The sequence below is a fragment of the Prionailurus bengalensis genome, chromosome B2, assembly GCF_016509475.1.
Source record: "Prionailurus bengalensis isolate Pbe53 chromosome B2, Fcat_Pben_1.1_paternal_pri, whole genome shotgun sequence".
NCBI lineage: Eukaryota > Metazoa > Chordata > Mammalia > Carnivora > Felidae > Prionailurus > Prionailurus bengalensis.
The window spans coordinates 64,251,849-64,277,143 of NC_057349.1; the positions used below are offsets into that span (position 1 = coordinate 64,251,849).

Consider the following 25,295-nt stretch of genomic DNA (forward strand, 5'->3'; position numbering starts at 1 on the left):
GATGATTCATTTTAACTACTCAGAGATTTAGGAATAAGTTTCAAGAAATCAAGAGAATCAGCCCCAAAACTATAGGAAGATTAGATGATTGGTTCAAGATACAGCTGAACATTATTCTTCCCATGAACAGTGTGCAAATTTCCTAATTTCTTATTCAATGCTTGACTGTCAGAACTTATTTTAAGCAAAATACATATTTACTTGGGTAAGAGAGTAGAATGAAAATTAGAAAAAGAAAACTATATATCTTATATGGCCATGAAAGCTACCGAAAGCATATGAAAAAGAATAAATGTTTCAAAATTAGATTTTCCAGATGGGCATTCCATAGTTGAAAGATTGTAATTCCAAAAATAATTTTAATCTAACATAACAAAGAGTAAGAAATTGAGCAAAATAATTTCCTTAATAGGCACTTGGAAAGATGTATTATGTATAAAACATCAATCCTCTAAGCTGAATATTTGAATTTATAACTTTTACCAATTCTCGCACTCATTTCAACATACTTAACACTCAGTGCAAATAAATCATTTAAGCAGGACAATAGTTTCTATTCATTAACATCACACATCCTGCAAATAAATGTATTTCTACTGTGGGAATCTTGACTGCAAGTACTACTCTTTTATGGCATGAGACATTTATTTACATACATTTTCCTTCACTGGTATGTATCATCAACATTTATTCTTTGCAAGAGTTTAACTCCTTAGCTGAAAAACACCAAATCCAAAATTCAGAAATGTAGTTCAGTCTCTGCAAAGAAGCATATTGAGAATAAAAAGCTTATGACACATTACCACATTGCATAACATTTTATATTTTCCAACACTCTTTCCAGTAAGGTACCTCATATGTGAGATCTCATGGTGTCATTTTTTAAATGAGAGCTGTGGAGAGATTCTGATTTTGCTCAGTTGTTAAGGTACCTGAAGGAGTTCATTCATTAATTTCTCTAACCATGCAGGGCACTGAAGCCTTTGGGGACAGTAAGTTCACATTTAGTGTTTATGCTGAATGAATCCCCATTCTACTTTGTTTTAATTTGCATTAAAAAGCCTCTACTCTCAAAGTACTGCATCATTAAGTTTATATAATAATTAGATATACAAATTAGGAAAGGCAGATTAAGTATCACTTGGCAACATTAACTTGCCCACCACCTTCCCCACACTGAAGATTTAAGAAGTGTGTATTAGTGAGAGATACTTGTTCGTGCGTAACAACTGAAGAAGCCTGTTAAGAATATTTAATTCACTGGCTACTATTTCTAATAATAAGCACATTCAGAGGATGAGATTTTTTTTCTTCATTTTATTTACTGGATTTTTGCCATTAAGAAGAGTAAAAATGAAGGGGAAAAACAATAATCATAAAAAACCCAATCTCTTAAATGATTTAATAGCTTGGTCAGTGCACACAAACAACTACAGCATATACTATCAACCATATTTTCTATAACTAGAGTATTTATTCTGACATAGTACCATATGAAGAAACTTTTCTCCATTACTGTAGTGAGACTGCTAAAACAGTTCACTAAGAACCATCTTTAAGAATTCAGTAAGTCATTTTAAATATTAAGAAAAATAACTTCCAGTTGCACTCTGATACAGAAAAACAACTGGTATCTTTACATTATAATTTTTAAGCCACCACAAATGACACCACTCAAGAAAGATTTTTCCGCTCCACACCCCAACCATAATATTTAGCTACAGTTTTAAAGAAAACAAGGCAATTGTGATAGCATGTGTTTGGGCAAGGATATGTTTCACAGGTATAGCTACTAAGACTATATTCTTATGTAGCTTCCTTTGCCCTCATTGTCCTCACCCCTGGTTTTAGTTATTCTTTAACAGAGGAAAGATTTTACACATGTGTAATATTATGGGTAGCATCACTACAAAATGGAGTCCAGGTTCAAATTAGAGTTTTATGGTCAGGGAAAATTAGTATCATTTAAATGAGTCACCAGTGCCACTTTTGGACCTCTTACACTTCCTATGGAAATCTCCCTTTTAATGATGTACCCATTTTTATTTTCGCAAATCACAAACAAAAATTAAACATGCAACAGGTTATTATGATTACTCAGTGTGGTGCTATTTTTTGTTTTATATTATAAACTTTACAGCAACAGTCATGTTATATTTATGTAGCACACATTTTAACAATGTTTTATTCTCAGTAACCGACCTATGGTGGCCCATTTCAAGAGTTTTATGTCCTAATCATACATGATATGTTACTATGCTGATATGAACATACAATTTTAAAAATTTTTAATTTTTTTTTCAACGTTTTTATTTATTTTTGGGACAGAGAGAGACAGAGCATGAACGGGGGAGGGGCAGAGAGAGAGGGAGACACAGAATCGGAAACAGGCTCCAGGCTCTGAGCCATCAGCCCAGAACCCGACGCGGGGCTCGAACTCACGGACCGCAAGATCGTGACCTGGCTGAAGTCGGACGCTTAACCGACTGCGCCACCCAGGCGCCCCTAAAAATTTTTATAAAGAAGGAAAACCACATGAAAGCAATTAGCAACAGTTTCTAATTTATGCTAAATATTAATTTATCCTACTTAAGTGCAAATAACTGTCTATGTAGTTGTAGATATCTAACACTGTAAATTTTTAAAGTTGGATATTTTTGTGAAATAAAAAAATTGCATCTAGATCTTATTCCAAATATAAACAGGATACTTTTGAATTATTTTAAAATAGCATTTTAGATTTTTCCTAATGAAATATGGGGCCTGAGACATAAAATATTACAGATATTAATTTCAAAACTATCCAGCATATTTTGTGGAGATTTATATTTCTTTAAGAGTATTTGAGAAAGTTGTGATTTTTACAAACTAAAATATTCTAACATGTAATCACTTAAATGAGGCAAATAACTAAATAGGTGGGAAATGGAAAATTTAGAGGGCAATGAAGCAAGGTCAGGGATATGAAATAACATAGGAGGAGAATCTAAAGAAAGTGAAGGTCAAAGAACTAGGAAAAGTTTACTCATTTCTCCAAACCTATCATAATTTACCTAGGAAATGTGGTTAAGTTCCCCGGGAGACAGCTGAGTTACCTAATCTCAGTGTTTTAAGTTTACCTATTAAAAAACAAGCCACATTCTTAATTCCAGACCTCAGGGCCTAGCAGATGGAAAGCCTTCATCCCTCCCAGTGACAGCCTACTAACCTCTCATGGCCCAGCATGACTAATTGAGGTTTTCACTTGATGGCTTTATGTATGAGAGAAATTTAAAGGCACTTCTATACATGCTCCTTCCATCTCAGCTAATGAGAATGTTCAACTGTAGCCTGGACAAAATTTAAATAGTGGTCACACTGTTTCAGTATCACCTCTTAGTGACATCATCAGTGAGTATTAAATAGGAAACAATAACTATAAATTCTACATTAATGACAACAATGCATGTTTAGAAAATACAGTGTTTTAGAGGACAAAGGATGCCATTTTCATCTCCTTTTATGTATCTCATTTCTACTATTTAAGTGTCTCATATTTTAAAAAAATCTGCCATAAGACATAGATTTACAAAAAATACAAGTTGTTGGATCCTTCACAGAGGTCCATAACAGGATTCTTTCAAAAGTATTAGGATGCCTTCATATAGTTAGGGTAGCATTTGATGCATGTATCACTTTTAAGAGATACGTGCTATTACATAAAACAAAGTAGATTTTTCAAAGATTGGTTTATCTTAGGTACTTTTTTAAACTGAAAACTACTTTATTACTTAAAGACTGAACCTATTAGGAAATAAGTTTAATTAATAATGTGAAAGTGAATTAACTCTGGGCTTTGCTTTTTTCTGTTTTCAAATAATTTAGGTTTCATTCATAGAAATGTTTGTGAATGGCTCTAAAAAACACATATTTTGAAATTACATCTAAACAGCAGGACAAATCACTGTTTAGAGTGATTTGTGAACTACTGCCCTAGTACACTTTTTTTTTTTTAGAACAGAAATACTATAAAACATTTCCTCACTTCTTTCAGGAATACTTTGTCTCTTTTCTTTTCTTTCCCTTTCTTTTTTGATATGGCAAATTCAATACACAGAGCACCTCTCCTCCTGCCCCGCTGAAGTCCTCTGAAGATGCAAAGAGATAGTTTAAAAGTCATTTAATTCATACCATTTTCACCCAAGCTCTGTAAAAATGAATCAAAAAGAAAGCAAGGTATTCAGTTTTAGTTAACAAGATAATTGCTCCTTGAAGTCTGAGGCAGTAGGCAGCTGCAAACATCCGACTGAAAGCCCATCTGTGGCTTCACAGCTTCCAGTCGAGGATGTTTACAGTCGCTCACTGTCAAGAGGGATATACCTTCTTTCTGTTTTGTTAACCTGCATACTGGTTCCTAGCAGGTGTTTCTAAGATGCACAAGAAGTAATTGTGTATGTTACTCAACTCTCATTCCAATGCAGAAATATTCTAGAAAATGTCTCAATATTAAAATAAAAAGCTTCATGTCTGTTAATCATCTACCAAGTTCCTGTAGGATTTTGTGACAGACTAAGAAAATATATGCAAATTGCTTTCATCATTATTGTTAGCTAAGAAATAAACAAGGCAGAATTACTTAATAGGGCTCCAATTCGTATTATGCAATTTAAAATCCCTCTTTGAGTGAAAATGACCAAACAGAGAAATTAAATTATGTTAACAACATAAAGTACACATTAACATTATATACTACACTTAAGTGAACTTAGACTCGCAATGAAAATATAAAAGGTCTATTTCAAACATTATAAATTCTGATTAAAAAAAAGAGACTTACGTGCTTTTATATACCACTCTTGCTCTGAAATCTGCTCCCAGAGACAACTTGTATAGTCAGCTGGTTTTTGAAAGAGTATGCAACAATCAGGAGAAAAGTAGAAAGTAATAATGAGGTCTATAACAGGCATAGATCAGTTTGTGGATCAAAGTTTCCCACTGGAAAAACACAGAACCTATCACTCGCAACAGAGTGACGCACATTAACTCCAAATTTGAATGTTTTGAATTCCACTCCCATTCTCTTATGAAAATAAATGAGGAAAAGTGAAGGTTAAACTCTATCGGTCACTACTCTCCTGAAGGAATTCGAAATGCTTCCTAGTCTAGTGAAAGATTAAGTTAATACAGAACAGTGGGTGTGCCTTTCCCTGAGATTTTTTAGAAGAAGTTACCATAAGATTCTCAGGTTGCAAAAGTCTTAGTAGTTTGGGACACCAAACCCAAAACCAAAACAAAATCACACAAACAGTGTCATGTTTACTGAAACTAACAAATGTGAAGAGCTCCATAAATTACTTTCTCAAAGCAAAGGGTAACTCTATCCCATTAAGGTTAAGAAAGTTAATCTTTGAGGCAGCAGGTGAAAACAAGCTGAATTATGTTGAGCCCTTTTTCTTTATTAACTAAGGACTTTGAACTATTAAAACTTCCTAGGGAACCACGTTTTCTCAATGGGTCAAGTCACATAGGGGAACAAAGCAAACTTTATCAGTGCTGTGCAATTCTACATTCCTGAAATTCTTAGTACTTGGCATTCACATATACCATCGCTGACTGGAGCTCTAGTCAGTTCACCAAACTCAGCTATAGCTACCAACCTTGTGAACTTCTCACCAAGACACTCACTTCTTTTAAGTTAGTCACAAATACTAACCGTACTCTGGCACCATACTCTGTACTCTGTAATTAAAACAGATAAATACCAAGCCTTTACACCCTGTGAAGACATTGTATAACAGTAACTGTGTACCAAAAGAAAACATTTTTACTTCATAAATTTTTCTCAAAGTGACAGAGCCCGTACTTGTCTTGGAATTTTACCACTTTTAAATAACTTGAACCTACAAACTAAAAATGGTGACTGGTACATATTAGGCAAATAACCTCAAATAACAATCAATGAACATGTTAAACAGATATTAAACCTTAGCACAACTTTGAAAATCCAGCCTTTTGCTCAGAACTCTTATGAATAAATACAAAAAATCCTCCAGAGCATGGAAGACAATAAAATTTCAGTTACAAGTGTACATAAATGGAAGGGTGTTTAACAAGCATCAACACAGTATATTTCACTGCCTGTATACATGGACTTCCTTTTTAGCAAGACACTAGCTAGATGAAATCTACATGGAAGGTAAAGTGGATTTATTCCAACAAGATACTGAACAATTTTGCCAAGTTTAAGTGAGATTCAATGTTAAACTCTTTGCTTGTTTTCTGGTAATTGAACAGTATTGGTTCCATTAGAACAGCAATTTTCAAAATGAGAAGCTGGCAATGGAATTATCAGGATAGCTTCTTCTAACACCACATACCTGCACTACCTCTTGCCCCATCCGTTTTGCAATTGTTATTCAGAAGGGGAAGGTCTGAGTGTGTGTATTTTGCAAAAGCTATCAAATGATTTTGCCGTATTTTCTTGGCAGAGAACTACTAACCTAGAAAGATGTAACTAAATAAATTTGCTTGAGACAAAAAACTCTTGTCACTATTTGAGAAATAATACCAGTAAATCCAATTAAAAAATCATGAATTAAACACAAATATGCCAGAATAAGACTCAATTGTGTCCAATACATGAGATCCTACATACTGTCTTTTATAACACTGGAAATGTTCACAGAAAACAACTTAGTTCAAAACGATAGGAACACTGGGTGCTCTAGCCCCAGTAGATAAGGTTCCTAAGAGTCTCCACACCCAAAAGTGCAATTCTGGATGTCTATATCCTAGTCAGTTTTTATAGTGTTCCTCATATTAGTTTTAACTCTTTGAAGGATTAAGTCCTCCTGGTGGTGGATAGTTTAGGACTGGTCCCAGTTAAAAGTTTAAAATTTTTTCTTCCCTATGACCCAGCAATTGCACTACAAGGTATTTATTCAAAGGATACAAAAATGCTGATTTGGAGGGACACATGCACTCCAATGTTTATAGCAGCACTATGGACAATCGCCAAAGTATGGAAAGAGCCCAAATGTCCATCGACTGACAAATAAAGAAGATGTGGTACACATAGACCAATGGAATAGAATAGAAACCCCAGAACTAGACCCACAAACGTATGGCCAACTCATCTTTGACAAAGCAGGAAAGAACATCCAATGGAAAAAAGACAGCCTCTTTAACAAATGGTGCTGGGAGAACTGGACAGCAACATGCAGAAGGTTGAAACTAGACCACTTTCTCACACCATTCACAAAAATAAACTCAAAATGGATAAAGGACCTAAATGTGAGACAGGAAACCATCAAAACCTTAGAGGAGAAAGCAGGAAAAGACCTCTCTGACCTCAGCCGTAGCAATCTCTTACTCGACACATCCCCAAAGGCAAGGGAATTAAAAGCAAAAGTGAATTACTGGGACCTTATGAAGATAAAAAGCTTCTTCATAGCAAAGGAAACAACCAACAAAACGAAAAGGCAACCAACGGAATGGGAAAAGATATTCGCAAATGACATATCGGACAAAGGGCTAGTATCCAAAATCTATAAAGAGCTCACCAAACTCCACACCCAAAAAACAAATAACCCAGTGAAGAAATGGGCAGAAAACATGAATAGACACTTCTCTCAAGAAGACATCCGGATGGCCAACAGGCACATGAAAAGATGTTCAGCGTCGCTCCTTATCAGGGAAATACAAATCAAAACCACACTCAGGTATCACCTCACGCCAGTCAGAGTGGCCAAAATGAACAAATCAGGAGACTCTAGATGCTGGAGAGGATGTGGAGAAACGGGAACCCTCTTGCACTGTTGGTGGGAATGCAAATTGGTGCAGCCGCTCTGGAAAGCAGTGTGGAGGTTCCTCAGAAAATTAAAAATAGACCTACCCTATGACCCAGCAATAGCACTGCTAGGAATTTATCCAAGGGATACAGGAGCACTGATGCATAGGGCCACTTGTACCCCAATGTTCATAGCAGCACTCTCAACAATAGCCAAATTATGGAAAGAGCCTAAATGTCCATCAACTGATGAATGGATAAAGAAATTGTGGTTTATATACACAATGGAATATTACGTGGCAATGAGAAAAAATGAAATATGGCCTTTTGTAGCAACGTGGATGGAACTGGAGAGTGTGATGCTAAGTGAAATAAGCCAAACAGAGAAAGACAGATACCATATGGTTTCACTCTTATGTGGATCCTGAGAAACTTAACAGGAACCCATGGGGGAGGGGAAGGGAAAAAAAAAAAAGAGGTTAGAATGGGAGAGAGCCAAAGCATAAGAGACTTAAAAACTGAGAACAAACTGAGGGTTGATGGGGGGTGGGAGGGAGGAGAGGGTGGGTGATGGGTATTGAGGAGGGCACCTTTTGGGATGAGCACTGGGTGTTGTATGGAAACCAATTTGTCAATAAATTTCATTAAAAAAAAAGATGTGGTACATACACACAATGGAATATTACTCAGCGATCAAAAAGAATAAATCTTGCCATTTGCAACAACGTGGGCGGAATTAGTGTATTATGTATGCTAAATGAAATTAAAGACATATGATTTCACTCATGTGTAATTTAAGGAACAAAACAGATGAATGCAGGGGAAGGGAAGTAAAAATGAGAGAAAAACAGAGAGGTGGACAAACCATAAGAGACACTTACATATAAAGAACAAACTGTGGGTTGATGGCAGGGCGTTGGGTGGGGGATGGGCTAAATGGGGAATGGGCATTAAGGAGTGCATTTGGGTGTTATATGCACTGGGTGTTATATGTAAGTGACGAATCACTAAGTTTCAGTCCTGAAACCATTACTACACAATATGTTAACTAACTTGGATTTGAATTAAAAAAATAATTTTTTTTCTTAGCTACCCTAAACCATTCAGTCTTGAGCCCTCTTATTGATTCTATAATCACACATTTTCCTAAGCTGTGAACAACTTAGAACAGCTTAAAATATTATAGCCACTCAAGCTCCATTACCTCCTTCTGCTAATACACACAATTCTCTGGATTTTAACATATCAGAGTTTTTAAATTAAATGGCCTACATTTGAATGGTGAGGTTTTAGGCACTTATCAGCAGGTGGTGGGAGTATCACTGCTTTACTGGTCAACTTATTTATATATACTAGGACTCTCCCTGGGCCATGGAAATGCAAAGGGACATATAGGTGAGGCTTTTCCCTCTGGTTCCACATATCTCCTCTGTGTCCATCTAACCTCCACCTGCTCTAGCCTCTGAAGGTTTACAGCGGCACCCAAGGAATGGGTGCTTCATGCCACCATAGGGCCTAGAGTCCAGGTTGTGCTCTGCATCCTTCCACGTACCATCTCTCTGGAGGCCAAAGTCCCAGGCAACTGTGTCGACAGTATTGGAATTTGGCCTCTATCCTTTCCTTCAGAAAAGCCACCTACAGACAAAAAACACAAGTAGTTTCTGTTTCCTTTCATAGAAAGCATACATAGAAGTGATCTGAAATGGAAGTAAAATAAATGTACAACTTTTGTACAAAATTGTCCCTTCGAAATTCATCTTCACTTTCTTCTATTTATACTTAGTAGTCCACACTGTTGTTAGCCTAATTCAGTCTTCTAATTATTATATTTCTTTTTTTTTTAATTTTAGAGAGAGAAAGAGTGCATGAGTCAGGGAGAGGGGCAGAGGGAGAGAGAGAGAATCCCAAGCATACTCCACCCTCAGAGCAGAGACCGATGTGGGGCTTGATTGCACAACCCCAGGATCATGACCTGAGTCAAAAGAAGAGTGGGATGCTTACCTGACTGAGCCACCCAAGCACCCCAAATCCCATTTTATTTCTTGCTAATGACAATGTTGAACTTTTCCTTGCTTTTTTTGGTAATTAATAGAAATATAGACCTACCCACCCATTGCCTGTTGAAAATGGATGGAGGCTGTAGGAATTTACTGGGAACATTTTTCCATGGATTGTGCATACATGCAAGATTGAGAAACTCAAATTCTAGGAAGAAAAGCAGTATCTTGGATAGTATAGGGCTTACAGTTACAAAGAATAAAATCTCTTCTACTCTAGATATTAATGTAAGTATTTTTGGTTCAATTAACAATCTCTAATAAAATGGTAGTGAGAAATAGAGAATTAAGCTTAATAAACTGTATGTATCAAGCTTATAGCCTTAACTTTAATACATCATTTTTGTTGTATGCCAAGCAATGTTTATGCATGATCTCATTTTATCCCTGCCATGGTATGATGAAACATTTACTATCATCATCACACAGATGGGAACACTAGGATTGGAGAGCTGGAATCATACACTCACTTTCCTATTCTGATATTTTGCCTATTGTAAGCTCTTCTAAATCATTTGTGCAGTTGGGGAAGGTGTTAGTTTGAATAAATATGAGACAGTGAAAATTCAATAAAAATTGTGTTTGCACTGTAAATTGGGCATAAAAATTAATGAAAAAAATACTTTAAGAGTAGAAACAAATATCCAGATCTTTTGGTGATAAAACAATTCATTCACTCATTCACCAACATGTATTTATTCATTTGCCAAAATCTCCTTTAAAATAATACTGATTTACAGTTTAGGCCAGGGTCCTCCAGTCAGGAACTCTTCCAGTTTATCAGTTTTTTGGTTATTATTACCTTACTCTTCCATCTGCCCCAGCCTCTCTCCTACTCTGGCTGGCTTTCTCATTAGGGAGGGGGATTCCAGAGGGTCAGGGCATCCTAGCCTTCAGGCTAATAAGGGACTTTCCATCCAACTCCTCCCATCCCCTCTCCTTCCCTTCCCTCAGGCATATCACTGGCAGCAGTTCCTAGGCTGCATCCCTCTGACAACCTGCTGGCTCAGCGTTTCCCCACTTCAGGTTTCCATCAGACTCTTCACAAAGAGCAACTCTCAGGGTGCCTGGGTGGCTCAGTCAGTCAAGTGATTAAGGCGTCAGACTTTGCTTCAGGTCATGATCTCAGCGTTTGTGGGTTTGAGCCCCACATCAAGCTGTCTTCTGTCAGTGCAGAGCCCACTTTGGGTCCTCTCTCTCCCTCTCTCTCGGCCCCTCCCCCATGTTCTCTCTCTCAAAAATAAATAACCTTAAAAAAAAAGGCAACTCTCACCTAGGGATACTTTCCTAGTCCTGTTGAAACATAAAATCATATTTCTAAAGGGCCATTAAGGTGAATTTAAGATAAATTTCACTGTAATAATCACATGGCAGAATTCAGAAGTTCTTGTTTTTCTTAAAGCTGTAAGGTTAAATTTCCTCCAATAGTAAAAATTCATCATGATTAATACTTTACCTTCAGAGTAATGAGGAATGATTTCAGAAGAACACAATTCTCTAAAGGAAACTGTATTCAAAAAATATTTCTGTTTGGGGCACCTGGGCAGCTCAGTACGTTAAGTATCCAACTTCGGCTCAGGTCATGATCTCATGGTTCGTGGGTTTGAGCCCTGTGTTGAGCCCTGTGCTGACAGCTCAGAGCCTGGAGCCTGCTTTGGATGCTGTATTTCCCTCTTTCTCTGCCCCTCCCCTGCTCGTCCTCTCTTTATCTCTCTCAAAAATAATTATTAAAAATATATGTTTATACATTTCACAATTTCAAAAAATCCATTTCTAATGTAGGTCAAACTACACATAGTTGACATTTCAATTTTAAGTAAATAAAATTATTTTGATGCTCTTAAAGATTTGAAAGTAATCTGCTACTTGGTTCATTATTTTTTTCAAATACCTTTAGAAAGTATTTCTTAGTAGTAGCCCAGGTTAGAGACTTTATTAATCATTTTGTATAAAATAACATCAGTAATTGCCATAGAATAGCCAGATTATTGACACACATAGAAACTGACTCTTTCTAAAATTACATAATCATTAAAACATGTTTACAAAGCTATACAATGATACAGAACATTATCTACCCCATCAGGTAAAAGAAAAGCCAACAAAAAAACCGTATGTATGACATAAATATTACCATGGTAAAATGCAGAATATACATGTGACTTTTTTCTTTCTACTTTTCTGTATTTCTTTTTTTTTTTTTTTAAGTAAGTTCCATGCCCAGCAGGGAGCCCAATGAACTCATGACCTGCACTGAGGTCAAGAGTCTGACATTTAACTAACTGAACCACCCAGATGCCCCCTACTTTTCTGTATTTTAAAAGTTTTCTTGAATGTGAATACTTTAATACAAATATTCAGAAAAAATTGATCCATTTCAGACATAAGAATTACAGCCGACCCTTCAACAACACAGGTGTGAGCAGCACAAGTTCACTTACATATGATTGTTTTAGGTAAATACAGCACAGTATTGTAAATGTATTTTCTCTTCCTTATGATTTTCATAGTAACTTTTTTCTCTAGCTTACTGTACTGTAATAAAACAGTATATAATACATATATAAAATATGTGTTAATTGCTTGTTTGTATTATCAGTAAGACTTCTGGTCAACCAGTAGGCTATTAGTAAAGTTTTAGGGAGTCATAAATTATACATGGAGTTTTGACTGTGCTGGGGGTCGGCATCCCTAACACAAGGGTGAAATGTAGTAGCTTTCTTATCTCAAGAGTAATGTAGACAGTGCCATACATTTCTTAAGAACAGTTCTCTATGCAGGTAATCCTTTGAAGGGAGAGAAGATTGCATGAGCCTCTTCCCTGAAGGCCTTGATTCTGTCTCAATCACTATTGTGTCTACTGGAGCAGCCCATAATGTGTCTTTCACATAGTAGGTACTCAATATATACTGGCTGAATTTTTAAAACGTTGATAAGGAGATTCTTAAAATATATCTTATTTTAAATTATCCAGCATCTTTCTTTTGCAAAATTTAATTTTTTTTAGTGTTTATTTATTTTTGAGACAGAGAGAGACAAAGCATGAACAGGGAAGGGGCAGAGAGAGAGAGGGAGACACAGAATGTGAAGCAGGCTCCAGGCTCTGAGCTGTCAGCACAGAGCCCAACGCGGGGTTCGAACTCACAAACCGTGAGATCATGACCTGAGCTGAAGTCGGACGCTTAACCGACTGAGCCACCCAGGCTCCCTTTTGCAAAATTTATAAGCTCATAGCTCTTTAAAAATTTTTCCTCTTTAAAAGTGATAAAATAGATGAAAGTTAATAATTGGTTCAAGTTTAAAGCCAAAGCTATAACACAAAAGATGTGAGAACTGTCTTGAGACCAGCTGAAGCTTCTGCCAAGGTGAGAAGATGGGAGTCTTGGGCCCTTTTGATGGAGACTGGCATGGACAGATCTCTGAGCCAATTTTCTCTGTGAATGGAAACTATGATACCTATACCTTATAGAGTTCTTCTGAGGAGTGACATACATATGATAAAGTACCATACACATGTTAGTTATTTTTCATTATTACCGTCTGATTCTGAACATGTTAAGGGAGATTAATCAGAACAGTGTTTACTAATGGAAATAAACTACTAATGTCATTTGGAATTTTATTTTTTTTTAAATTATTTTTAGCGTTTATTTATTTTTGAGACAGAGAGAGACAGAGCATGAACAGGGGAGGGGCAGAGAGAGAGGGAGACACAGAATCCGAAACAGGCTCCAGGCTCTGAGCGGTCAGCACAGAGCCTGACGCGGGGCTCGAACTCACAGACTGTGAGATCATGCCCTGAGCCAAAGTCGGACGCTTAACCGACCGAGCCACCCAGGCGCCCCTGTCATTTGTAATTTTAAACAGCTATATGATCTCATTTGACATCACTGAATATCAATTTCCTCAAGTGTAATAAAAGAGTTAATCAGATTTGCTCTAAAATCCTTCCAGCTATAAAATCCTATGACTCTAATTCCTTCATTCATTGCTTGAATTTATGAGGTAGGGGTAGGAGCTGAAGTAGGAGAGGGTTGGAAGGATTTTTTGAAATTAAACATATACAAATCATAGAAAAGTCTTCCTTTACCTAGTGTGATTTTTCTTAATACAAAGAAGCACCAATTACCCTGACTTCATTCACCATCACTTCCCACACCCACACATTTTTAAAAATAGCCGGACTACAAAATAGTTTGAGAATATATATTTACAGGCACAGTAGTTAGTAGATGACTTATGAAATTTTCTATAGAAGAACTTAATTGTCTCCAAGACTGTCTGGCATGAGATTTGGGTTATAAATAGCAAAAGAAAAGAGGCTCATATACCTTATACCTGAGGTGACATCGCATACAGAAAACAGGGACAAAAAAAGTCTTATTCAGAGTTCAACCTTGAAATCAGGTTACAAGACCTCCACACCACTCCATGTAGAAATGGGAAACTTAATTTGAAATAGCTCACTGCATCTCAAAATCAAAGACACTTTCAGCAGGGTTTACTGCAAGTTAATGATTGACTTACACTGTTTGGGGCTATCAGCAGTTTAGTTGTTCACATAAGGATTTTCTAGATTTCCAACAAAATAACTAAACTCATAAGCTAAAATCATACTTCTATTCAAAACACATTTATTGAAAAACTCATGTTATAATTTCATCCTATTATATTAGCCTAATTAATATGTACTCACAGCAGATTTGTGCTAAATTTGAACCACTAGGGATGGGTGATGAGGGAAATACAGTATAAGTGGCCCTAATTTCATTTGTAGATTTTAGCATTAAGAATGGAAGTAAAAAAGCTTAGGTCAACCAAACAGGACAGCCACAGAAGCAACAGTGAGGAGCCACCAACTTCTGTTTTGCTCCTCTTGCATTTGGGGAGGAGAATCTGAGAAGGCATGGGATGATTTCCATTCGCTTCTAAATGCCCAGGTTCTGTTTCTGTCTAATTCTAAGAAAATTTAACATGGTAGTAATCTAGAATGTACAAATGGGAAACTTTTGATGAACAGTGGAGCGAAGTAAAAATTTCCATGGTTACAGGAAAGGGTAAAATGAAAATGAACAAACGAGAAAGAAAAGTTCCTCTTCTCCCTTTCTGTTCTAGAAGGGTAATTTATTAGTGATTCTTCAAATGTCTGAACAATGTTATTGTCATGCAGTGACAGAAAAAAATCTTTCATTTTCTTTGCTTTACTAATGGAGATCTAATCAAACCTGTGAAGACTGGGGCCCTCTACCTGAGAAACAACCATTTAAAAATAAATTAATTTCTTCATATCAAAACTTTTACCATTTAGATTAGTTCAATAATTTTTAAACTGGGTGTTTTTCATAAATGCTGCTAAATAATGTACCTTTCTACAGAGACTAGGATAGAGAGAGACTTCAGGGAATTATAAAATGAATTTTCAGAAAGTTTAAGGATAAAAGTGACCATATATGTTAGAGTTATCTGGGAACATCACAATTTCAGTGATTCTGTCCCAATACAATTGCAAATTATTAAGAAATATATTCAGACCTGTGAACTGACCAAGAAGTCATTAGAGATGATTTAATAAGCAGCATCCAAAAAAATTCCAAATTCCCTAAAGAATTAACCTTAGTTTTACATTCTATGCAACAAAAGTACCACAATTTTACCTAAATTATCTACTAAGAAATGAAGACTTATATATAAGAAGAGTAATCTGAACCCACTTTAGACAATAACTAGTGAAACTACCCTAATTTAGAGGTTTTGAAAACATTAATTGAAAAGAAACCTACCATGTTGGTTGGCATTCTAGAGCCTGAAGGTCCTAACTTTTCTTATTTTTTCTTTCTAAAGCATTTCTTAAAATTGCCTCTGGTATTTTTTAAATGTGCTCAGAAGTCCTAGGGCTCTGGCAGTTTTTTAACTAATAAAATAAACATAGCAATCGAGTACCTGCAGTTCTGCTAACAGTATTGTTTGTATTCTAAGCCCCATCCACAAAGGCTACCGTGAAAAGTATCCAGTATAAACAAATATCACTTAGATACCAGTGGCATCTCAAAGCAGCACACCCAAGTCTCAAAATGCAAAAGGGAGAAATTTTCCACTCCCAAGGCGAATAACTTCCTGGTGAACCTCATGTCAGGCAAAAGAGAGAGAAATCGCCTCCGTTAGTGTGAAGTTGGGGAGGAGGTGTGGGTGTGAAGCAAATCAGTAATTCTCTTTCTTCAATTTTTCACCACCGTTTTTTCTCCACATATCTTTTCTCTGTCTCTCTCCTTTATATTTCTTGCGTTTAGCTGTTCTCTTATCTTCTTCCATCCCCAATTCCAACAGAAAAGATAACTTTGTCCTTTAATCTTGCTGCTTAACATCAGTCCCTAAACTTCATACAACACACACACACACACACACACACACACACACACACACGTAAACACTACTGACATTTTCAAAATAATGCACAAATTAGGGCAAGAAGACAAAATGAAGCGGGCTGGGGTTAGACTGGGGAAAAAAAAAATTCGCCACTTGTATTTACAATGCCCTAGTTTCCAGTAGAGAGAGAAGTTAAAAACTCTGCAGGAGGAAAGAAGCTGGAGTCCTAAGAAATGCTAGGAGGAGGTAAGGTATATAGGTTCATGCAACCCTGAGAATCACAATGAGCCAGTACAGCCCACCTCAGCTGAAACCCATGGCAATGGTCACTTCTCATGCAATGATAACTTCCCAGGACTGAGGAGTGTCTCCTAAGTTTGGCTCTTGATTCTGCCCAAGGCTTACAATTGAGAACGGAAGACATATTGCTAATTAGGACTAGGTTGAGCTAAGTCTCTGACCCTTTCCATGTAGACTCATCTTCCCAAAACTCTTTCAGATCTTCCTGTTGATTCTTAGCACTACTGCTAAGTTATCCACTCTGCCTACCCTTATCATTCTCCCCTCATTTAAGGCCCACCATTAAATAAAACTCTGTGTCTTAGTTGTCTCAATTGTACAATAATAATAACTATAATTATATAGTGATAGCTATAACTGTAGAGTCAAGATAATTAAATAAACTAATATTTTTAAAGTATTTAGAACAGGGTTTGATAAATGAAAGAATAATATAAAAAATTGTTTAGTAAAATGAAAATAAAATATCTGTGAATACATATATATGGATTCAAATGACAAAAAGCTCTGTATGATGATAAAATAGACTTCAAACAGAAAAGAAGAGCAAATGTGTTGATTTTGTCAGTATGTGTCATTAATCCAGGAGAACTGCCAGGAAAGATAACCCAAGGAACCATGCTTTATCTAAACATTTTGTATTTAACCAAATCTGGCCTGGTCCTGAGACACTTCATTGCCAAGGAAGAAATCAATCTACCTGTTGAAACCAGTTTACAAAATGCAAGTATTAGAGTTCACCCTTAGCCTGAGATACCCTATGTCTGACTATTCAGGTACATTGCATTGCAGCATTGCAATTCAGCACTGCAGTCATTTGCATCCTTTATGCATTATTTAGATAATATTCCTTAAGAGGCTTCATTGTATATTCTAAAAAAGGATAGAATTTGAAGTTAAATGTTTGGGCTAAGGCAAAAGAACTTATTTTCCTTTGGAAGTGGGGCTATAATGAGATGAAAAGGACGGTGTAAGTTGTAAAACTAGAAACAGAAAAAGGCAGGGAAAAAAAAGGACACTGTGGAAGGAGAGACAATGAAGAGAAAATAAGGTCAGTTTCACGAGATGAGACTGTTTACCATGCTTATAATATGTGAATAAATAAAGGATATCATGACATCAAAACTTATAAAACAGGGAACAGAACACATCTCAAATATGGAGCTACACAGGTGAAAAGTGTAAGATGACCTCATGAAAATAAAAACTATGGTTTAAACTTTATCTTCTCTATTTAAAAACAGCTTTTAAGATAAAAATATTTTGCAAACCATGTCTAGAATCTCAAAGATAAGCTAGCAAACACAGGAAATTATACGTTTTTATTTTTCTATTAACATTTAGCAAAAAGTGTAGCTACTTTTTCATGATCATTAGAAATATTAATTTAGAAACAGGTAAGACAGTGAACCATATTAAAAATTATTTCGAAAGACTGATTTCATAAATTTAATACCCAGAAATTTGTAAACAATTCCGCAGAAGTTCTCTAGGTGATAGTAATAAAATGTTATGCTTTAAAAAGAAACATATTTGACATTTTTTTAAATAAGTACATCCTTCATAATAAAGTTAAATTCCACTCACAGCGATTCAAGGAATATAATTAAGAGTTTACTATGAAAACAAATCCTTTGAGTCCTTGTTTAATAATTGAGAAGTATTCGTACTGATAGTTTTAGTTTACATAAATGGACTTGAAAGATTTTCAAAAGTTTATTATGTTAAAAATATGTAGTGTTGAGGTGCTAAGCTTCTCTAAATTTTAGCAGCACACCTCAAACTTCTGCCAGAAGAAAAGTATGCTTCCACTAAGCAAGAAATTTCCATTACTCCTATATTAAGGAGCCACACCCCATACAACTAATGACAGGAAGGCATTTCAATTCAAACCTCTAACACTATCCAGTCTGAAGCAAAGTTTAAAAAAAGATGCAAAAATAAAACACAACTCATATTTCCAAAGAAAGGAAAGTCTTGCTAAATAAGTAACAATTATACTGAAGAATTTATATGCTAAGCACGATTGAATGTAAAAACACCAGAGCAGTCAACCATAGCTTTAGCACTTTGAGTATGATTAACAGAATGAACTTTCAAAGGTCAATTAAATGTCAACACATTTTAAAGAGATACTCTTCTTAAATCTGGTCAATGTATAATGGCACCTTATAACTTAGGGATACCCTTCTTAATTTAAGTGTAATGTGCATATGATACACACACACACATACACACACACATACAGACACGCAGACTTACAACATGTATTACTATGGAAAGTAATCTAGTGTCTATCCTACAGTTTGACTATTTTAACGTTTTTCAACTTATGAAAGGATTAAGAAGAAAATATAACTGTATTTTATATATAGCACTACTCAATGAAGATGAAATGCAAAGAAAATTTTAAATGCTAAGATTTATGGTTTATTCAATAGCTGACCTTATTTATTCCCTCATAGGAAGTCATTCACAAAATGACTCTTTATTATCCTTAATGCATCATCCTGCTACCTAATTCACCCCCATTAACCTTCCCTGAATGCTTGTGGTTAAAAAGCTTAACAAAAAAGGTAGACAGCTTTCAAAAATTGCCATGTTTAGCATCAGAAATCTGTGGGATAGAACAAGTCCTGAAGGAACTGAGTGCCCATTCCTGACCTTTTTATCCAAGAACTCAATTAAGAGCCCCAATCCTATCCGACATTAGGAAGGTCAAGTTGTCCCAAAGCCTCAGAATAAGAAGGAACCATCGACATCATCTGCCCCAAACTCTTAACGTTAACAGCTCAGAAAATGTTAAACCACAAAGGTAAAGCAATCTGGCTTGGCTCCCACAGCTCTTTAGTAGACATCAAGTCTTCTGAAACTGACTTAGTCTAGTGTTTTCTTCTACTTATCAAATTTATGCTATATTTTTTCTCCATTAGGACTTTAATACCAGGTTATAATTGACCAAATAGCTGTGGCTACCATTGGAATTCAGAGCAAGATGTAACATTTAAGGAATTAATGATCTAGGAAGGCTCCAAGGAGGAGTTAGAAACTGAAGAATGGGTAGAATCTGAGCGGTTCGAGGAGGCATCACTAATAAGGGAAGCAATATGGGCTAAGGCCGGTGGTTAAGTGTTCCATGTTCCAGGAACTATGTGGAGAATATATTCAGAGTAGGATAGGACATTGGTTTTAAGGTCACCATATAAGCCAAGCAGAGGAGGCTCCATTTGATATGGGTACAAATAGAAAGTGATGAAAGGTTTTCAATTTTAGGAAAATAAAAAAAAATAATGTGAAGATAGCAAAGAATAGCCTTGCAAGATTTGAGGGGCCTTGTAGGAGTCTGTCTACTAATGTTAATATTTTACAGGACTGTTTGTTAAGGGGAAAGTAAGCTAATGAGAGACAAAGTACTTTGGAAAGTACATGAGCTCTAGAAAGTAAAGGTATTTTTCAAAGTCAGGGGCAGTGGCCTGTCTGATCACATCGCCATGTCTTGACGGCATACACTTCTCTGACAAGGCAAATTTGGAGATGGATTCTGGATCTATTCCTTTGGGGTCAGAGATAGAAATCTCTGCCCTTCGATAATTCCAAAGGCTAGATTCCAAGAGGAGACAGTTGCTACCCCTAAGCCATTGCAAGGTTGAGGATCACAGAGCCTAAAATCCAAAACCAAGATTAACATTTTGAGGCAGACAAAATAATCAATGTTTCTCAAAGTGAATCAGAAAAGTATTTAAGTACTAAATAAAGGGGTATAAAAAGGGAGGGGGTAGAGGAGACAGCACCTGAGCCAGGGTGATACATGAGGAAACCCAGGTTATTAGCTGGACTGCAGTCTACTCCTTCCCTTGTCCCTTTCCCCTCTGCTCAATAATTACTATATAGTGGTATGACCTTCCCTTGTATCCAGAGTGACTTATCTCCTCCTGTGTTGTCTTCCTCTCTTATCCCTCTTCTACAGCAACTCTCCAGGGCTAGAAAAGAAATTTTTTAAAAATTACTATAATAAATTAAAAGTACATATATGGAGTATGTACTGAGTGAAAATTATTATCTGTCACTAATTTGTGTATTACATAATTACCAAAACAACTCCTATGAGGCGGATACTATTATCCTCATTTTCCAAGTAAGGAAACTAAAGCATAGAGGGTAGGTAGAGGGTACAGCTCAAAGTCACCTAGCTAATAAATGGCAACGCTAGGATTTGTATCAGGTGTGGCTGACCCCTTAGCCTATGCTTTGAACTTCTCTCCTAAACTCTTCCCTTTTTCTTCAATAAACATGAAAATACTGAAATGTTGGGGTTTTATGCATACAGAGGTTACAGAAGCCATTTTATGGGTTTGCAAATGAAAGTTTTAATAACAGACAGCATGGGGCCTGGGTTCAGCCACTCGCTTGACTGCCAAAATATCAGCTTGAGAACTAAAATCATCAAATATGGGTGTTAATATGTTGAGGGGATAGGTTTCCATGCTACATTCTAGCTCTGTTCCCTCTCACACCTTCTGCTCCTTGGGGTCCATTCCCAATTATTTGCTTGAAACTTAATCTCTCTAGTTGACTTAGGAGGTGACTGGAAGAGAGGGTGGTGGGAATATCCCATAGTAGAAGGGGTCTCTTGGCCCTGTGCTCCAAAGCAGCCTTAACTGTGCTTATTAATTAGAAGGTAGGTGGTATTTTGGCTTGCTTATAGAAGTGGCTTGTGAGGAGATCCCTGGCCACAACTAAGAGATGAAACCACCAATTTTGGTGCTGGAGAGGAAGTGATCAGGGCAGAGAGCATGGTGGGGTAGGAGTACTTTTTAAATGTTCCTGGGGAAAGCAACAGTTGCCATTAAACATTGGCAAGAAAACTCTAATTCTCAAAATTTAGTGTGATTAATTCTCACTTTGGGAGGAAGCCTATTAAGAATACAGACTCTAGGTTCTGCTCACAGACACTCTGATCCTTTAAGTGTAGGAAGTTGCCCAGCAGTCTGAAGTTTGCCAGGTGCTACAGAAGATTCTGATACAAGTGGTCAAAGGACCATACTCACTTCACTGCTCTAACCCCCTGTAAGACAGCCAAACCAGCAAACCTGCTATGAGGAGAATGCACATTCTACAAAGTCAGCTTGTTGTTCAAATATCAATGCCATGTTTTAGGTTGAGTGGTTACTTTTAAATAAGTCTAGAAGGCTTTCCAGAAGTTTCCAGGCTTATAAATATTGGGGACTTAAATTCCTGATGTCAACAAATAGACTATTACACATACATAGACTATTTTCCCTTAGGAAAATCAGAATATTTTGTACATGATGTGGTCCACACAGGATCCCTCTACACACATAGCATTTGTCTAGAGTGAAGACCTTCTTGGAAAGATGCTACTTCCAGTGCTTATTTTATATTTGGTGTAAGATTGGAGTTAATTTTTTAACTGCAGATTTAGTTGATTTCAAAAGGTATACTTTCCTTCATGCAACTACATTGAAAGGTTCATTTCATGTTATTTTAACAATGAGTTTAAAAATCAGATAACACTCTATTGAAATATTATGGTTATGATTTGGCCATTTAATTAGACATTCAATCACAATGTAAACAACTACTGATAATTCACGAAACATAACTTTTCAAAGGTTTGTGCTCTTCAAAGAAAGCTAGGTCATAAAATGTATTATGTTAAATCAGTATTGCTATCTTTTGCCTATAAACCCTATCAATTGTCTTTGTCTGTTTCTAAATCTGTATCCCTATTTTAAAATACAATCTTTCAGGATAGATACTGGAATTAAGCTTGGTTTTTCTGCCAGTTTTCTTTGACACCTTCTCTCTTTCCCCTAAAGCATGATAATGATTCTCTTTAAGGATGGGCGAAAAGAATTTTAAATTATTCTTATCTGAGCACTGGGTATTTTTTCCAGTGAGTATTTATTGAGTATACTTATGCACTTACATTAAAAGAAATCATCTTTTGTTGTTATAAGCTCCACGAGAAGAGAAAATGTCCAGTGGAGCACCTAACTCCTAGAAGGCATGCTCATAAATAATGACAAAACTGGGAAAATTTATTATTGAGAGAACAAAATAACTTCTCCTGTATTCTGTACTGACGAATATCTATTTAATAGTTAAAAGAATTTGGGTTAGGGAAAATGCTTGATTTCACTTTTTTGGGAAAAAATGCACGTTATCATTATAAAGGAAAGTTAACACTTCATTGTATTGCAACACAACCTGTAATGACAATATTCCAAAAGCATTCTCAGACTAAACCTTTAACATTAATAATTTATCAAAATTATACACGTCACTAACACATCCCAACAAAGAAGATTATGTAAGTAAGCCATCTTGGCATCAGTGATACTGAACATAGCAGCTATTTTCAATCCTTCATTAAAATTAGATCAAGATGTACTTGCATTATGTGTTACTGTTTCTGTAAGGAAGATTTACATTAGTTTAAGACTTACTTTGGTTGTAAGTGACATTTTCTTTTCCTTTGCCAGAAGTTAGAGACCACTACTCCCCCACTGCCCTCCACACAAAAGTTTTCAGTAGAAAGAAGCAATACAGAAAAACAGTGACAACAAAACACCTGCCCTGTTTACTCTCTCGTGTGTATAATAAGAGCCTTGTTCTCCCCCTAAATTGAGTCAGAGATGGGATGAAGGGATCGCTGGAGGCACCTGCCACTTTACCCTCAGGCTTGGTTCTCTGTCCCCAGCCTGGCTCCTACTACTCCAAATGGTGCAGCAAAGTAGATCAGTTTTAAGAAGTGCTTTTAAGCAAAGGATAGTTTATTTCTCACTAAAAAAACCCTCTCAAACCCTCAAATATTACTGTTTGAAAACATCAGACTTAAAAGTTACTTATCAGCAGGCTGAAAGGTGAATCCATGCGCCTGTAAATATATCCTGGCCTACTGGTTCATAATTCGTGTACCACGCTGAGGCCCAAGGAAAATCTCAAACCGAGATGTATTTAAAAAACGGGAAGACACCACAGATCATGTAGCTCTAGCCTCATGTATCACCGATGAGGAGATCTAAGTGGTTAAGTCACTTGTCCAAGGTCACGCAGAGCCAGTTACAGGCAGGGCTGGTGCGCGACCTTCTAATCTTTCCACCTCCCAACCCCCACGCCGCACAGGCCCTCAGTAGTTCTGGCTCCTAAAAGGTTCCCACCGATACGGTTCACAAGTCAGTGGCAGGTCAGCGACTCTTAAGCAATCGCACTTTTATTTGTTCTCCCCGCCTGCTCTAAAAAGTATTAAAAGGCACTCTCCTTGCCTTCTCCCAAACCCAGACACCCCGGACCGCAGAAACCCCTCGTGCCAGAAAAGCCAACTCACCCGCAGCCCCTTGCGCGGGAGCCCTCGGACGTACTCTGGCCCTCCCCGCAGTCGCCACCGGCCGCGCCGCGGCCCGGGCTGACGACGAGTCCAGAAAGTCACCGGCGGTGACCGTGGACGCCAGGGGCGGGCCGCGCCGCGCCGCCCCGCGGAGGCGCCGCAAACTTTTCCCGGCTCGCAAGTTGCCGGGCTCGGCGGCCGCGGGCCGACTTCCTTCCCGGCTGCGGGAGCGAGGGGGCGCCCCTTCCCCGGGCGGGGGCCAAGCTGGCCGGGAGGGGGCTGGGCGAGCCGAGGGACGGTCAAACAGGGGCCGGGGGAGCGCAGGCGCCCGCACTCTGAGGCGCGCGGGGTCGGACCCCGGCCGCATTGTCTCCGCGGCCTCGGACCCAGCCCCGGCGGCGGCGGCACGGGCGGGCGCGGCCGGGAGTTGCCGTCCCGAATTTGCCGCCCCCTTTCGCCGCCGCCGCTCACCGCGTTCTTTGTGTGTCTCTCGCCGCCGCCCTCGGGTCGCTTCGCCGCTCTCCTGACAGCTGATGGGCTCGTCACGCTGGGTCCCGCGTCTTCCCAGCCGACGCTAGCGAAGCCCGGCCCAAGGAGGACTGTGTAAGAGCGGTGACAGATGCTGTCTTAGAGCTGCCGCCGCCTGGGGATATCTGAAACTGCCCTCGGGGCAGCCGGCTACTAGCCCCGGTACCGCACTACTCCTTAGAGACCCTTTCCACGCCAGGACCCTCCCGTCCTCCCTCCGCGGCCGCCAGCCCAGCTCCGGCCGGGCGCCGGGCGCCCTGCTCCGCAGCTGAGCGCGCTCGGTCAAGAATCCTGGGGAACCCGCTCCGCCCCCTGGCTCCCGCACCCTCCAATGATCTCGGCCTACAGGGGGCAGTTCCGTCCAATCAAGTGTCGGAAAGCCCGGCCAGTCCCCAAGAGTGTAGCCAATGGAACACGACTCCGGCAACACACCCGCCCTGATCCACTGGGAACAAACCTCTCAGAGACCTGAGGTGGGACCCAGATCCCGGCGCCCAGAGCAAGTCAAGTCCGGCCGGCCGGAGCTGTGTCACGAAGTGAGTCTATGGAGGCAGGTCTGGTCCTTAAATTACTGTATTGTAATAGAAGGTGTTGACGAAAATGGGAACGCTGGACGTACTGCTTTTGTAGGTCACCTCAATCCCTACTTTTAAACTCTTTTTCTGCCGAAAGTTCATGTGAAAGAAAACTGCACAAACACGTAGTAGCACTGTTGACTGTTCAAATTAAGGCCTTTACTTTTAGAACATTGCTTTAAAGCGTCTAACAGGACGGACAGTCCTCAGGTTGATGCATTTGTATTAATATTTGCCAGAACACCAGGTATCTGAAACAGAGGTTAGTTTCTATCCTGCTCTAAAACGCGGGTGATCATGGCACTGCCAACTTTTTTTTTTTTTCCTAAAAGAAAATTGCACTCGAGTGA

At 38.1% G+C, this 25,295-nt stretch overlaps 1 protein-coding gene across 1 annotated transcript; it reads right to left on the bottom strand.

The window, feature by feature from the left end:
* Nucleotides 1-17,560: 17,560 nt before the first annotated feature.
* On the bottom strand, nt 17,561-25,047 carry LOC122490482 (translation initiation factor IF-2-like). The gene is made up of 4 exons (XM_043593175.1): nt 24,943-25,047; nt 24,542-24,815; nt 23,843-24,468; nt 17,561-20,471 (listed from the first exon to the last, which is right to left on the bottom strand). The coding sequence occupies exons 1-4, from the start codon at nt 25,045-25,047 to the stop codon at nt 20,442-20,444; spliced, it is 1,035 nt and encodes a 344-aa protein (XP_043449110.1). The 3' UTR covers nt 17,561-20,441.
* Nucleotides 25,048-25,295: the final 248 nt, after the last annotated feature.

Coding starts and splice junctions, on each gene's coding strand:
- LOC122490482 (XM_043593175.1), bottom strand. CDS start 25,047: ATGAACTTTCGGCAGAAAAAGAGTTTAAAAGTAGGGATTGAGGTGACC. Junction 24,816..24,942: donor ACACCTTCTATTACAATACA/GTAATTTAAGGA, acceptor GTTTGTTCCCAG/TGGATCAGGGCGGGTGTGTT. Junction 20,472..23,842: donor TCCCGCGCAAGGGGCTGCGG/GTGAGTTGGCTT, acceptor TTTCTTTTCTAG/CCCTGGAGAGTTGCTGTAGA.